We start from the raw sequence: 12,606 nt of genomic DNA, 5'->3' as shown, positions 1-12,606 counted from the left end.
CCAACTATGGTGTAGTCTTCTGGTTCGAGGAGAGGGTGAGATCGGAGTCCGCTATTACACTAAGGCGGGTGGTTTACAACAAATGTTGCAAGGGTGGTAAGGTGTATATTACACCTTTTCAAAAGCCACCCTTGTTTCTCTCTGAGTTGCTGAGATACAATGGTCCCTCGCGTAGCAGAGAGTTTATAAAAAAATTCGTCAGTACAACTGCCTCTTTGCATTTACTTCCATGGGAACTACTGTTGACCGTTCTATAAATGATGGTAATGGTCCAAATATATACAAAATAAACAGACAGGTTTGTCATCGAATGGGATCTCTTATGCCTAAGGAAGGAAATACCCCTAAGTATGCCGAACTCTATATATATGATACCTAAAATGAGGTGCAAAATAGGATTCAGGCTTTAGAAAACGGTGAAAAGAGTGATGGTGGTTTAGATGAATCTATTGTTGAAGGCTTGATGCATATGCTTGATACACACAATTCTTATGTCAAAACGTTTAGATCGGCTAGAGAAATACTAGCAGCCAATAAGCATGCCGAGATAGCCATTCGTTTAGTTTCCCCTGGTGAATCTGATGGCCCACAGTTTAGCCTTCCTACAACTGATGAGCTAGCATCTTTAATGTTTGGTGAGTTCACGGTGGAGGCTTCTTGTCGTGACATAATAATACACGGTAGAGATGACAATCTGCAGCAAATATCTTCTTTGCAAACTTCATATATGCCTTTGCAGTATCCTCTTATCTTCCCCTATGCAGAATGTGGGTTTCAGCTCGGGCTTAAATATACTGGTTCAGACCCTTTAGATACTAGCAAAAGAACCAGGCTCACTATGCAGGACTGTTATTCCTATTTTCTCCACTATAGACCAGAGCAGCATAATCCACACCTTTTTTGTGGTTTGCTTTCCTCACAGGCCATTGTAGATGCACACGCTTGCATAGACGAGTGGAGGCTGCATTTCATCATGAAGGCTAATAATGATCTTAGAGTAGAGAACTTGCAATGAGTCACTGATGCTGCTGGAAAAGGGCAGACAGATGCAAGTTCTGTTGGCAAAAAAAATCATACTTCTGTCCTCTTTTACCCGTGGCCGGCGTTATATGATTGAGAACTTCCAGGATGCATTAGCTATTTCACCTGTCTTTGGCCCACCAGACCTTTTCACCACCTTTACCTGTAATCCCAAGTGTCCTGAGATAACAGAAGCCTGTGTTCTGAGCCTGGCCAGATGCCTTCAGAGAGGGCGGATCTTCCGGTCAGGGTTTATCACATGAAGCTCAATGACTATATTCATGATATTAAAAGTGGGGAGGCCTTTGGTCCTGTCGTAGCGGGTAAAACGTGCTTTGTGATTCCTCTCATCTCTTTTTTTCTGTTCTTTTCCACCTCAACTTGTGATTGTTTTTATCCGTTTGTTCACAGTACTGCACACTGTGGAGTTCCAGAAAAGAGGGCTTCCTACTTTAATTGACTCTTTTATATCGGCTTCCATCCCTGATCCTGTTGCGGATCCTCTTGGATACGTTCTTGTTTCTGTACACATGATGCACGGCCCTTGCGGGGAAGATTATGTTAAATGTCCTTGCATGAAAGATGGATTGTGTTCAAAAAAAATTTCTAAGTCATTTCAGCTCGAGACCTCTCTAGATGATAGTGGATTCCCTGTGTATAGTCGCCCAGACAACAGTCGTTTTATAATTAAACAAAGGTCAGGCTTGATAATAGGCATGTTGTTCCTTATAATCTGCTCATGCTAAAAAAAATAGCAAGCGCATATTAACGTTGAGTGGTGCAATAAAACCCATGTCATCAAGTATCTTTATAAGTATGTTACAAAGGGTCCTGATTTTTCAAAAAAAATGTTTGAAAGCATCAAAAACAAGCATGGTATTGAGATTGATGAGATCATGGAATATAGACAATGTCGTTACATATGTGATAAAGATGGTTGCTGGAGGATATATGGCTTTGATATACACAGTAAGATGCCTTCAGTTGAAAGATTGCCTTTTCATTTATTAAATAAACACATGGTGCGTTTCAATGTTAAAGCAAAACTGAAGTCAGTTGCTGACGATGAGTGGCTACAGAGAACAATGTTAACCGAGTGGTTTGTAGCTAATAGATGCCATGCAAATGCTAGGTCTCTTACTTATTGTGACTTCCCAACCAAATGGACTTGGCTAGCAAGCAAAAAACAATGGATTCCTAAGACCTCGAGTTATATGATTGGTAGATTTTATTCTGTTCACCCTACAACTGGAGAACTTTTCTATCTTAGAATGCTCTTGATGGTTGTCAAAGGTGCCATGTCTTATATGGATGTTAGAACTTATAATAGGATTGTGTATGAAACCTTTAAGGAGGCATGTGTTGCTAGGGGCTTACTTGGAGATGATCTTGAATGGTATAGTGCGTTTGATGAGGCTTTGACCTGGGGTATGGGAGATCAGCTGCGTAGGCTTTTTGTTACAATCCTTGTTCATTGTGGTGTTAACGATGAAAATGCTTTCTTTGAAAAATATTGGTCACACTTAGCTGAGGATATTAAGTACAATATCAAGTGCTCTTTTCGTGATGATAATCATGTTGTACCTCCTGATGAGCTGAGAGACATCTTTCTTGATAAGTTGCCAGTTCTATTTAGTAAAAATGGTTCTAATATTCTAGACCACAGGCTGCCATTAAAGACTACATATGATGATAACTCTGATGACAATGACATGATAACGGATGAACTATCTGCTGAACCTAAAAGTGAACTACTAAAGGCAGAAACCATGTACAACCAATTAAATCTAGATCAACTCCTAGCTTATAAGAATATTATCGACCGAGTTGTGTCTGGAAAACCTAGCTTTTTCTTTGTTTCTGGATATGGTGGAACTGGGAAAACTTTTCTTTGGAGTTCCATAATTGCTTATCTTAGATGTAAAGAAAGGATTATTCTCACAGTTGCATCTTCCGGGGTTGCAGCACTTCTTTTACCTGGAGGTAGGACTGCTCATTCTAGGTTTAAAATACCAATCAGTCTAGATGACAATGGAACATGTGATATAAAAAGATCTAGCAAATTAGCAGAGATGATCGAATCAGCCTCCCTAATAATATGGGATGAGGCTTTAATGATGCATCGTAGATGTTTTGAGGCTTTGGATCGTAGCTTACGTGATATTCTGTCTGCCGACGATCCTTCTATAGCTGACATTCCTTTTGATGGTAAGGTTATGGTTCTGGGTGGCAATTTGAGACAGATTTTACCAGTCATTGAGGGTGGGACTCGCTCACAGGTTATAAATGCTGCTATAACAGATTCACCTCTATGGCATTCTATATAAGTTCTACATCTTAACGTGAACATGCGTTTGGTTGTGCAAACAACAGATCCTGTTTTACAAGCTGAGATAGCTTCTTTTGCTGGTTGGATCTTGAGTATTGGTGATGGTACATCGCCTTGTGTTACTAGACAAGGGGAGTGTGAGCCAAGTTGGGTAACAATTCCTGATGGTATGTTGATCCATTATGAGGAAAATAGAATAGGCGCTATTGTTAATGTTGTATATACAAACTTCGCTAAAAATTGTTCTAATCGAAAGTACTTGTGCCAAACGGCTATCTTAACAACAACAAATGATCTAGCTCAAGAAGTTAATGACCATGTGCTAGCCTTAATGCCTTCTGCTGAAAGAGAGTACTTAAGCTATGATTCTATAGGAAATGCTGCTGACTCAATGCGTAATATGGATGTGTTTTATCCTATTGAGTACCTCAATACAATTAAAATTAACAATTTCCTACAGCACAAGTTGCTATTGAAAAAAGGCGTGCCGATTATGCTCCTTAGAAATTTGAGTCACGCAACTGGTCATTGTAATGGTACTCGTCTTGTTGTCTCTAAACTTGGTGAGAAAGTCATTGAGGATATTATCATGACTGGTTCTAATATTGGGGATGTTGTGTACATTCCAAGGATTTGCCTCACTACCAAGGATCCTAAATGGCCATTTACTTTACATCGTCACCAGTTTCCAGTCAGGGTTTGTTATGCCATGACTATCAGTAAGAGCCAGGGACAGACTCTCTCAGCTGTTGGATTATACCTGAAAAGCCCTGTTTTCACTCATGGCCAGCTTTATGTGGCGGTTTCACGTGTGACTTCCAGGAAAAACTTGAAAATACTTATCGAGAACAAAGATAGCACACTTGGATCTCAAACTAGAAACATAGTTTTCTCTGAGATATTTGAGTCTTTGGAATAGTACTTACGTCGCGCTTTATTTTACGAACTGCTTTTGGTCTCACTACTACTTGCTGCCTCTTAGTCTCTATTATTGTATGCTTCCTAATTTGGTGAAGTATTTTGATTGTCTGCTCCCTTTTCAATAAGATTTGAGGCTGTAAATGTTGTTTTATCTGTTGCTGCTCATTACCTAAGATAGCGAATACTCTTCTTTTCTGTGCATCTATTTACGTGTTAAAGGTATTTTGGTAGTTCGCTTAGTATGTCTGTTCACTTGACTTCGATTAGGTATGCTATCATATTGGAGAACCTAATATGTTGCTTCTTTGTGTATTTTTACCTTCCTAAGCAAAAGTGTCTTTGTGTTTCCAGATGGCGCATTAGATGCTCTCTGAGATACACAACCACAGCAGGAAGTGGGTTGTCTCTGTCCTTGTCTCGCGCCTGTGGTTTTATCGTGGGGGAACTGACAATGGGCCTATCCAGCACATGGACTTAGTTGTTCTTAATAGCCAGGTTTGTCTTTACATAGGTAGCTCAACGCCAACTGTCCATATCTGGCCTAGGATACCTTTCTGATTGTTGTTTTTGTTGGCAGGGCAACCATATGTATGTGCAGATACCTCCTCAGCGAGCAGAAGAACTGAAGAATGAGCTGCAGGAAGGAAAGGTCTACATGATGAGCAGCTTCAACTGCGTTGAAGCAAAGACAACTTATAGACCTGTTGAGAGTCGCTTCATGATTCAGTTCACCAGGTTTAGCAATGTTGTTTTATGCCCGGGTTTGGAAGCAGATTACCCTTTCTGCACCTACAATTTGATCCCATTTCAGGACATCCCCAGGCCATGTGGGCCACCGCCTCGTTTCCTTGGTAAGTTGTGTCACCGCATGCCTAAGTACATTAAAAACCACTTGTCAAATATCTGGAGTCTGATGCTCTTGCAAATTATATGGTTTTGAAGATGTCATTGGAAGAATAACTGCTATTTCTGATGTGGTCACTATCCAATCAATGCATCAGCCAGAGCCATCAAACACAAGGACAATAATCCTAACTGACTTACAGTAAGTGTCATTTGCTTATTATTATACATGCACCATTCTAGGCCACCTGCTCGTTCGTTTTTTTACTGATTTGTTCGTCATATGAAACCTATAGGGGCAAGGAGCTAAGGCTGGTCCTCTGGGGTGATCGAGCGATTGAATTTGAAGAAGAAGCAGTGCGGGCAAGAGACGAAAAAGGAAGCTGTGATTGCAATTTTCATAGGAACACTACCTAAAATAAATCAAGGTGGTCAACCTATTGCATCTTATACATTTATGCATTCTTTATTGTACAACCTTTTCATCCTATGTTCAATGCAGCCTCTTACCCCTCTATATTGTTCAATAACTATGCAGGTGTTCAAGGACTTAGTGGTAGTTCTCCTTGTCGTTGGTACATTGACAAGGATCTCCCAGTGATAAATGACTTCCGCAATAGGTGATTTCTATATGCCTTCTAATTGGCTTATCTTGCTTTAACCATGAATTTGAAGACAGTGTTGTTTTCTTTGTCACGCTGCTAACTATCTCCCCTGTTGCGTATTAAAATAGGTTGGGGAATAATTTCAAACCCATTGATAACAATGCTGCTTTGACCGAGGGTGCATTTACTACCCGTATCTATGCTGATCCAGTTGAAAAGTCGGTGTCAGAGCTCCTCCGCCTGAACCCTTACAAGAACAAGGTATCCTTGCTGTCTTTTCCTCTATATGGTGTTCCCACTTTTCCTGGTCATGTGCTCAACTGCAAGTTAAGTTACTTCGACAGGAAAAATGGTTCATATGTACCATTACTGTCGAGAGGCTCAATCCTGATCAGTGCTGGTGGTTCTTCTGTTGCTCCTCCTGCAACAGGACCTCTACAATAGTCGCATCGAACTAGCGATGCGCCAATCCTAACTTCTCATCCATAGCAGCACATGAAACGTATGTGCCTTCCTAGAACTTTGTCTCATGTTTCTTTTGTTTTGTGTTGTTTGTTTCCTCAGGCTTCCTGCCTGATTTATTTAGACATGCCTCTTCTATGTTTTATTAGTCCTTTAGTACAATCCTCATTCTATTTGTGCCATGTGCAGGTATTGTATTTCGCTATTTGCGAGTGATGACGTAGGTGAGGCTGAGTTCACCATGTTTGATAAAGTTGGAAAAGCAGCTGTTGGAAAACCACTCCTCAATTTACGGAAGTTTAGAAACCCAGGACTTCCAACCATACAAGAGATAGCCCGTGTACTGATGGTTGATAATATTGCTCCACCAGAGGTTACCCAGATTATTGGGATGAAGTATAAACTTATTGTGTCCATTGCAAAGAGAAGCTTTGCAACCATAAGCACATAGTTATCATTTCAAGTTGTGAAAATTATGGAAACCTACAAGCCTGAGTTAAGCTCATCTGCCTTTGACTGTGTCCCTGGATCATCTGGAGCATCATCATCTACTTCCCTCACTAACAGTCCAGTACCATCTGAGATGTTTACACCCAATACCCCAAGCATCAACCAAGCCCAGTCTGGCAGCTCCTCAGGGAGCCCTGCTATAAATTTTCCATCACCTACAGGCATGGTGTGTTGTTTTCTTAGTCTACCATCTCTCGGTCGATTTATTCAATCAAGATGCCCGAAAACTAATTCAGTTCTTCTCATTTCCTTTCTTTTACACTCAGATGCAGACACCAACTTCAAAGCTCAGTGTTGGTCTCCTTTCATCTGCATCTCCAGGGTATGCCTCTTTAGAAAGGACTACTGCAGTATTTTCTAATACTTGCTTGCTCTTATGATCGGATTTTCTTTTCTAGCAAATCACCATGCCCACCCAGCAGGACCAGGCGTGCTTTATTTATCAGCAATGACAAGACGCTCCCTCTGGCACAGGATCCTCCAAAGAAGTGTGACGAAATAGCCGCGATACATATTTCTCTGCTCCGCCTGAAATACCTGTTAACACACATGTGCTAACTAATGCATAATACTATAAATGCACACATATACATTTAGTAAATGAGCAGCATGCTCATGCGCTGATACATAGGTTTCAAGGCAAAATCTTACTATTGTATAGCCTAATAACCATCCAATATCAATATGCTATGTCTCTCTATTATCAAGCTTATGTATATGTTGGGTGCTCCAGGAGAACGATGATGAAAAGGCTGAAGATCCTTCTGATGCTGCTAATGCAAAAGATGATAAGAGTCCACTTCAGAGAAACAAGAAGTAAGTACTGCTTCTTACATTCCACTAATATAGCTGGTTTCCAAACCTGTGTATAGTGTTCCGCTTATTTATTTTTGACTAACATACCTTGAAATAAAGGAACCCCGTTGCTGGAAAAGGAGCTGGAGGAGGGAAGAAAACAAAGCAGCAGTGACTCCTTTGCCCTGCCTATGCAACCTTAAGATATCTATAGGTACACCACAATTTCCCTATATACTACTATTCTTGGACTTGTTTTGCCATTCTCATACTTGGAACTGGTTTCTGAAACTTTGCATTCTGCTGTAGGTTATCTATCCTATGTACATTAGCTTCTCCTCAGCAAGATCGAAGGAGAAAGATGGCGGTTTATGCATCTAGTTTCGCTCTCGACAACGCTCCATCACAATGCTCTTTGACCAGCTACAAGCAGAGTCCGTTGCCGTGTATGCTTCTTGCATAGACCTTGGTGTGGTTGTATGCTTCTTACGAAGCATTTCTAAAACTCCTCTATTTATATGTCTATGTGCTAAAAAGTCTTTGGTTGCTCAAGTAGCAGTGCCAAAGCACGGCAAAACAAAAAACTCCTCTATATAATCAAGTGAACTCTAGCCTATTATGTGTGTGCTGTTCGATTATCGTTTGCCTTTTTATGCGTGATATGCTGTCCCATAGTCTGCAGATGATTTCTTCTTTTCATAGATGATTTTGTCTCCCCTCTGTTTTAGACTCTGGTCATCTCCTCCTTTTTTCATAGCCTTTAAGGCTCTCGCCCATTCCTGTTTTTACTTCGGCCCAATAGGCCCGTTCTTGGCCGTGCCTCATATCCAGACAGGTTGTGTGGCTGAGGACTGGACTATGTGATGTCCCCCATAACCTGCACGCTCTCTTACTCCACCCCACCAATCCCGCCGTCACACTCTCCGCACATCCATTTCTAGGGTTTCTTCCCTCGCTACATCTTGGTGCCCTGGGCTTATGGCGTCTTCTTCAACCGATGAAGCTGCATCCTATACTGCCGTTTCAGTTCAAGGTAGATTCCATTCTTTCCTTGTTCCTCTAAGCTGAGCTGCTGCCCATGTATTCTTAGATCCAGTCCTCCTTTCTCAGCGCCTAAGCTGGCGGATAGCCTAAACTATTTTACAATCTTGCTAGGTATTTCATCCTCGTCTATCTATTCCAGAAGAAATATTACAAGATCTTTTCTTTCTTATGGTGAAACAAAATGCCCAGAGATCTGGACACACTACTATTTCCAAATCGTATTCTCTCCTGATAGTAGAACTGCACGAAGGCATTTTGATAATGCATTGGCTAAAGCTTTTCAGCTTGAATGCGATGAAATTGTTACTATTGATACTCCTGACTAGGAGTTCTTAATTAGCATCCCAAACAAGCAGCAGAACAGACAAGCAGTCAAGTTCCTTCAGTTCGAACAGAGGCTTAACCTGGGTAATATATACTTTACCACCCTCTGTGCAGATGAAAACTCAACATTTTGTGGCACACTAGCCTATGATTTCAATGATAACCATGCCGGATCCCAGGTTTTAGTTAAAATAACAAACCTCCCGCTGCATCTTTGGACATTCAAGACAGTGGATTATATGCTGCATCCATATTGTGTCGTCTCTGAGCTTTACCCTGACACAATCACCTACAATGATCTTCTCGTGTTTCGGTGCATCTGTTGGACAGACGTGCCAGAAAATGTGCCATTGCGGATGAATATCAAGATCAGACGTAGGTTTAGGGATCCAGCAAACACAACAATAGGGATCCACATGGACATGTTCACTGTGCTTATTAGTGTGCTGAACAACCCTTTCAGCAAGATAATGAGGCCCATTGAGCCATTACCACCTCTGCCAAATGCTCGGGACATCACCGTCGATGCTGCTTCCCCACACTGTTTTCTTCAAGACACGGAGGTCGACCCCGATAGATTCCAGGAGCTATCACATTCTATAATCCTCGAATGAGAAGATGGTGTTGAACCCATAGACACAAAGGAAATACTTTCTGCGGTCATTCGGTATATACCAGCGTCAAGATACGTCATGGTGAAGCCAATTAGCTTTGATACTTTCCTTGTATACTATCAAGGGGATGTTCAGTATGCTACATTTGCAGCATTCAGATCAACTGTTCTGGCAAGGGGACACATTGAGCTAAGCGGCCACATCTTCAAGGCTATCCCTTGGTGTTCTTCTTATGGTGGCCAACAAATTTCACTTACCCGATTTATTCGTGTGAGTATAAGTGAACTTCCGGCTGGAATCCTCCGACACGAAATAGCAAGCCAGCTGTTGAGCCCGTTTGTCTTGGTTGAAGAGAATGGTTTGCCTGCATAGGGCTTCATAAATACACATAGATATGACTGTTTCGGCTAGGTTGACAGTGTGATTGATATCCCAGATTATATTACCATCTACATAACGCCACGTGGATGCGAATCAGACTATATGCATACAGGACATCATTATATGCCGTTGTACATGCGACAGGCAAAGATAACGGTTCAATCTCCAACTATGCTGGAAAACTAAGGTATACTACTATATGTGTGAGTCAATTTATGTACACATACTGACAAGGTCCTATGATATAATAGTTAACTTATTTCTTCATTTCCCACAGGAATATTGCTGTGATGAAGCCTACAAAAGTTGATGTATTCTGCTCTCTGAGCAAACTACTATACATCAAATAGGGGAGAAGATTGAAAACTTCAACTACCTATTACAAATGTCTTATTAGCAAGCAACCTTACTATGCCACCAGTGTATTTTTATTTTCAAACTATAATGCCACTTTAAGACCTATATTACCTGTTTCTCTTTTCTATTACATGTGATCAACAATTACAGTGGCCCTCTGTGTACCTTTCTATTCGCATTTTCCTTTCCAACTACTACTATGGAGGCCCTTGAAAGTTGTGGTGTATGGGCCTAGAGACAATAGCCCAGCCAAAAGGCCCATAGACATATCATATATTGCTATGAAGGCAGCCAAATGAAACCCTAGATCGGCAGAGTGTTCTCTCCCGCATGTTCAGTGCCTCGCTCCCAAACAATGACCACACCGGCGCGAGCGCAGTCAATATTGCTAACCGTTGTTTCTCCATGTGTTTCAGCATCTGGATGCCTGGAGAACTCCTCAGCAGGACCACATGTAACTACCCTTACGATTCAGTGATGTAGCCGCAGATCTATGTGCCCTCTTTCTGATTAAGCTTGGAGCTGTGGTCGGCGCTTAATCTATCTACCTGATTTCACAGGAGATGCCACTGGATGCAGAGGAGATACATGCCAGGTTTTCTTCGGATGAAGAATACTCCAACAATAACCAATCTAAAGGCCAGCTGCTTGAGGTGGCTTTCTTTCAAAAAACTAAAAAAACATTCCTTTGACCAGAATGATTTTCCTTGATATGCACTGAAGCTGTTCCGAATTTTTGATGCAGGAGGAGATGCCAGGCATGGAAGAGGCCTACACTCAGTATGAGAATTCACAGCCGCGTTGTGAGGTTGGTGGTTATATAGTAGAAAACAACTGATACTTTAGTTATCTGTTGTGGATACTTTTTCTATGCCTATTTCCTCTCAGCAAGATTCATATTTTAAGCTTCGTGGGCTTATTATGAAAACTATTTCTTAAAGTCATGAAGTTTTAAGCAGGCAAAAAGATATGCCTGTAATGACACCACTCAGCGAGGCAAATTTTGAACCACGAAAACCAATGCTGGCGTGGTCATCTAAAAAGAATACACCAAATACTTCCATACAAGCACACACCAAAGTCTTTTTGTTTCATATAGGCACAGTACTAGAGAGCTTCCTGCATTGTTTCAGTGTTGTATGTGTGTCTTTTTGTTTCATACAGGCGCAATACTCCTGTTTATACATTGCATTCAGGATTCAATTCACACTTGTGATAGTCATTAGTTCATACTTGTGATAATTAGAACCTACCAGGTAGTGAATGTTGTGGTCTACACCGTCAATGCATAGCTTATGCTTATACAAGTGATCATATACAAACTTACCTTTATCAACATCTTGTGCATAAAGTTGTCCAGGATAAATTAGTTATCTTCGTTCCAGCTGTTACCATAGCGAAAACTAATATGGTTTAGTTCTGCTTGGGTTATTCAAAGTACACTTTCCCTTCTAAAAGCTTTTACCTGCCGAAATATGATTCATGCCCTCGCGCCTAATGACATCCATTTAAAATCACAGGCCATACCACCGATGATCAAAATCCCTTACAGGATGATGCTGGATGTTCTTTTAGAGACTTTAGAACTTCCAGCAGCTGAATATCGAAGCAAAGCATGTGATGGCGGTAGAGTATGTGTCACTGTTTTTTCCATACGCCCACATCATATGTTGAAGATCATGGCAGTTTTATGGCTATTCCCGGGGTACAGTGTATCGATCATGCAATGTCAGAGGACACAGCTGCCATGGAAGCAATTGGATACATAAAATGCATGGTTAAGACTGAACTAAGAGACTTCAGTTACAGCAACATGAAGAAACTGGATGAGGAAAATCAGTCTCTAAAGCATGAGCTAGTAGTGGCGAAGTATAACAAGCAGAAAACAAAGGCGAAGAACAGATCCATTAAGAACAAATTAACGATGGCTAGGTATAAGAACAAGAAAAATGCTATGGGCTGCTTCATTCTTACAAGATACATGCATGGATTATCTGATCATATATGCAATGTGACAGTGCTCAACAGATCATCTGGGAATGAACCCATGGATCAGCTTATGAACGAACCTCTTAACAACATTGAGAAGATAGAAGAAAGGCTCAAGCGCAGGGTGCTCAAATCAGAAAAGCAACTAAAAAGCATCAAGAGAGGTTTCTAGAGTTCTATTCTATAAGAATGGATCCTAAACCATACCTTTTAGAATTGTAGTCTATTTCGATCCTTTTGTTTAACCGCATAGATTAACCGTAATGTATAATTATATTTCTCTGTCTGTGTAAGACTTGCCAAGACTGTGTGTAAGATCTAATGATGGCCCTGTTAAGACTTTGTTGCTTGCACCGTTTATGTCTGTGTGACTTTTTATTTAATTTTTAGTGCCATTTATATCTCTATAACT

At 40.9% G+C, this 12,606-nt stretch overlaps 1 protein-coding gene and 2 pseudogenes across 1 annotated transcript; all 3 read left to right on the top strand.

Annotated features, from left to right (window-relative positions):
- Positions 1-2,318: 2,318 nt before the first annotated feature.
- LOC147965785 (uncharacterized) lies at positions 2,319-3,347 on the top strand. The gene has a single exon (XM_087530604.1). The coding sequence runs from the start codon at positions 2,319-2,321 to the stop codon at positions 3,345-3,347; it is 1,029 nt and encodes a 342-aa protein (XP_087386730.1).
- Positions 3,348-4,621: 1,274 nt separating this feature from the next.
- LOC147965784 (replication protein A 70 kDa DNA-binding subunit A-like) lies at positions 4,622-6,162 on the top strand (annotated as a pseudogene).
- Positions 6,163-6,655: 493 nt separating this feature from the next.
- On the top strand, positions 6,656-12,366 carry LOC147965783 (uncharacterized; annotated as a pseudogene).
- Positions 12,367-12,606: the final 240 nt, after the last annotated feature.

The sequence above is a fragment of the Triticum urartu genome, chromosome 6A (genome assembly GCF_056163025.1).
Source record: "Triticum urartu cultivar PI428250 chromosome 6A, HENAU_Tu73, whole genome shotgun sequence".
Classification (NCBI taxonomy): Eukaryota; Viridiplantae; Streptophyta; class Magnoliopsida; order Poales; family Poaceae; genus Triticum; species Triticum urartu.
The sequence above is the reverse complement of the archived record's forward strand: the minus strand, read 5'-3'. Positions and strand labels throughout refer to the sequence as shown.